Genomic DNA, 3,640 nt, shown 5'->3' with positions numbered 1-3,640 from the left:
TACATTTTTTATAGAAAAGTCAGTTTATTTTTAAAAACATCGAAATGGTGAAGTACCATTGCGAGTTGTGTTCAGAAACAAAATCCTTTACTACTCGCAGCGGCCTAAAAGCGCATACCTTAAAAATACACAACTTCGCCTATCAGAAATCTAAATCCTCCTTTTATTATTGTTATTTCTGTCCTAAAGTACGGAAAATTTGGTTGCGATACGACTTTAATATGCATCGTCTATTGGTTCACAACGCAGAGCTAAAAATTATTTGTAAGGCAAAGAAAAATTGTTCAATAAATAAAAAACAATTATAAGCCCTCAATTTTAAAATAGTTTTTACTTTATTTTTCTTTATGCATCGTGTATTTATAATTAAGAAGTTAAGAATCTAGGTCAAATAAAACATCTAGTAATGCGTCGTCATCTCCATCATCCAGCAAAGTTAAATAATGGTTAGTCGGTGGCGGTTGAGGTCCCATAAGTTCTTTAAAGATGTGGTCGTCGTTACACCCAAAAAAAAAACCGAAAGTATACACTTAATAAGCGTTGTGTTAAAAGTATACTAAAGTTAGTATAAAAATGTAAGTATTAACTCAACACTAATTAGTTTCAACTGTATACTTTGTAGTGTAAAAGCTCTACCAAAGAGTATAAAGCGTAAACCTGTAGTGTTATTTTTAAACTAGTCATATTCGACTTCTTAGTTTATAATTTGTACTTGTGGTTTCAACAAAAACTTTATGTAGTATAAAGAAAATATAGTTTCAAATTATTACAAAATAGTTTCATGCCAACACTTTATAGTATTAAGCTTATACTAATTATTATATGAGTGAGGCTCAGTAGCATAAATAGTATACTGAACATTAAATAGTTTTTCATGGTGTGAAACTAGGACAATAGCGATTATTCGAACATATATTTTGGTGTGAAACCAGGACAATAGCGAGTATACGAACACAGAAAATGCTACCGGAGTAGGCGTTGTTTGACGCGTTAATGATGATTGTGATTTTATGACGAGTCAACATGTAAGTAAAATATTTGTTCTAAAATTAAAAAAAATCAATATTATATTGTCCCTGTTGGTAAATATTGTGTGTATTGTGTATTTTCAGATGCAAGAGCTTTGCGCACGCGTACAGATGAATACCGCGAAGGAGCTAACGAACTCGACGTACCGCCTTTGTACTGTCAGAACAGCGAGTGCCTTCCGGACGATCTCGGACGACGCAGCGCTCGTCATTGCAGGCCAAGTTCCCCTATGTGAACTGGTGCGGGAGCCACAGAACCAAGACCGAGGTGAAGAGGAGTGCCAGGATGCAGAGCGTCGACAACTGGCAGGCAGCCTGGGACAACTCCAGCAAGGGACGCTGGACGCAAGGGTAAATAGGAAGCAAGGCCAGGTAGATTTCTACCGCACGCAGGCGCTGAGTGGACATGGTTGCTTCCGAAGCTTCCTTAAGCGCTTCGGACACGACACGGAGAACGGTTGTCCAGAGTGCGGCAGTGCGATTGTTGAGGACGATCAGCATGTCCTATTTTAATGTCGCCGCTTTGGGTCTGATCGCCAAATGCTGATGAAGACCACCGGGGCAAGAGTTCGGCTAGCGACGGCAGCCTACGCAGCGAGTGTACTGCGAACGCTGCGTCGCATCGAGAAGGAGAGGAGAGAAGCTACAGCCTAGGTGGCTACCATTGCGCTAAGCAATACCTTGCGGTGATACAGCGCAATCACGGCCCCTACTCTTGTTGCTTGTACTTATTTTAGTCTGCACATACGTGTTAGGTAAAGGAATATAAAAAAAACACGAAGGAGCTAAAAACATGTGTTATGTGTGTTGCGCAAAATATGAATATTTATGAAATAATAACAAAATAATATGTGAAATAGTAATAAAAGAAAAACAACATACAACTTGATTTTATTGGGTTTGGGATACCACGAAAAACAAAATAGTATTAATTTTTTACTACAGGCAACGGGGAAATCGTATAAGTTTTATACGAAATAGTATAAAATGTATACTAACGATTTCGATAAATATCTTAAAAAGTATACTACGGCCCTTTAGATTAGTATAATATGTATACGAAATAGTATAAAATGGAGACTACATAGCATAGCTTTTATACTAAATAGTATAAAAAGTAAACTATCAGCAAAAATTTGAGTACACTGATTGAGTATAAAATGTATACTCGTTAGTTTAACTTTGATAACTTCGAAAGTTTCAGTTTAATACTTTCGGTGTCATAAGGTTAATACGCATCTTATCAAGATATTTTTGACACTCAATAGTTTAGTTTTAATGTACGAATAGTTTAGTTTCTATGATCATTTTTTTTGGGTGCACCCAAAAAAAAAACCAAAAGTATACACTTAATAAGCGTTGTGTTAAAAGTATACTAAAGTTAGTATAAAAATGTAAGTATTAACTCAACACTAATTAGTTTCAACTGTATACTTTGTAGTGTAAGTGCTCTACCAAAGAGTATAAAGCGTAAACCTGTAGTGTTATTTTTAAACTAGTCATATTTGACTATTTAGTTTATAATTTGTACTTTTGGTTCCAACAAAAACTTAATGTAGTATAAAGAAAATGTAGTTTCAAGTTATTACAAAATAGTTTCATGCCAACACTTTATAGTATTAAGCTTATACTAATTATTATATGAGTGAGACTCAGTAGTATAAATAGTATACTGAACATTAAATACTTTTTCATGGTGTGAAACTAGGACAATAGCGAATATTCGAACATATATTTTGGTGTAAAACCAGGACAATAGCGAGTATACGAACACAGAAAATGCTACCGGAGTTGGCGTTGTTTGACGCGTTAATGATTATTGTGATGATTTATCTCGGTGAGTTTGGTCCTGCATTTTTGTGAATTTTGTGCCGAGTCAACATGTAAGTAAAATATTTGTTCTAAAATAAAAAAAAAATCAATATTATATTGTCCCTGTTGGTAAATTTTGCAGCCTGGGACAACTCCAGCAAGGGACGCTGGACGCAAGGGTAAATAGGAAGCACGGTCAGGTAGATTTCTACCTCACGCAGGCGCTGAGTGGACATGGTTGCTTCCGAAGCTTCCTTAAGCGCTTCGGACACGAGTCCGGCAGTGGGATTGTTCAGGTCGATCAGCATGTCCTATTTTAATGTCGCCGCTTTGGGTCTGATCGCCAAATGCTGATGAAGACCACCGGGGCAAGAGTTCGGCCAGCGACGGCAGCCTACGCAGCGAGTGTACTGCGAACGCTGCGTCGCATCGAGAATGAGAGGAGAGAAGCTACAGCCAAGGTGGCTACCATTGCGCTAAGCAATGCGGTGATACCGCGCAATCACGGCCCCTACTCGTGTTGCTTGTACTTATTTTAGTCTGTATATACGTGTTAGGTAAAGGAATATAAAAAAAAACACGAAGGAGCTAAAAACATGAGTTGTGTGTTGCGCAAAATATGAATATTTATGAAATAATAACAAAATAATATGTCAAATAGTAATAAAAGAAAAACAACACAACTTGATTTTATTGGGTTTGGGATACCACGAAAAACAAAATAGTATAAATTTTATACTACAGGCAACGGGGAAATCGTATAAAATATATATATACGAAATAGTATAAAATGTATACTA

General features: G+C 36.5%; 1 protein-coding gene across 1 annotated transcript; it reads left to right on the top strand.

Annotated features, from left to right (window-relative positions):
- Positions 1-1,139: 1,139 nt before the first annotated feature.
- Positions 1,140-1,541, top strand: LOC139352869 (uncharacterized). Its single transcript, XM_070995506.1, has one exon. The coding sequence runs from the start codon at positions 1,140-1,142 to the stop codon at positions 1,539-1,541; it is 402 nt and encodes a 133-aa protein (XP_070851607.1).
- Positions 1,542-3,640: the final 2,099 nt, after the last annotated feature.

Source organism: Drosophila suzukii, chromosome 3 (genome assembly GCF_043229965.1).
Source record: "Drosophila suzukii chromosome 3, CBGP_Dsuzu_IsoJpt1.0, whole genome shotgun sequence".
In the NCBI taxonomy this organism is placed as follows: domain Eukaryota; kingdom Metazoa; phylum Arthropoda; class Insecta; order Diptera; family Drosophilidae; genus Drosophila; species Drosophila suzukii.
Note: the sequence above shows the minus strand (reverse complement) of the source record. Positions and strands in the feature narration are given on the sequence as shown.

Excerpts from the sequence above, each read along its gene's own strand:
- LOC139352869 (XM_070995506.1), top strand. The coding sequence starts at position 1,140 with ATGAATACCGCGAAGGAGCTAACGAACTCGACGTACCGCCTTTGTACT.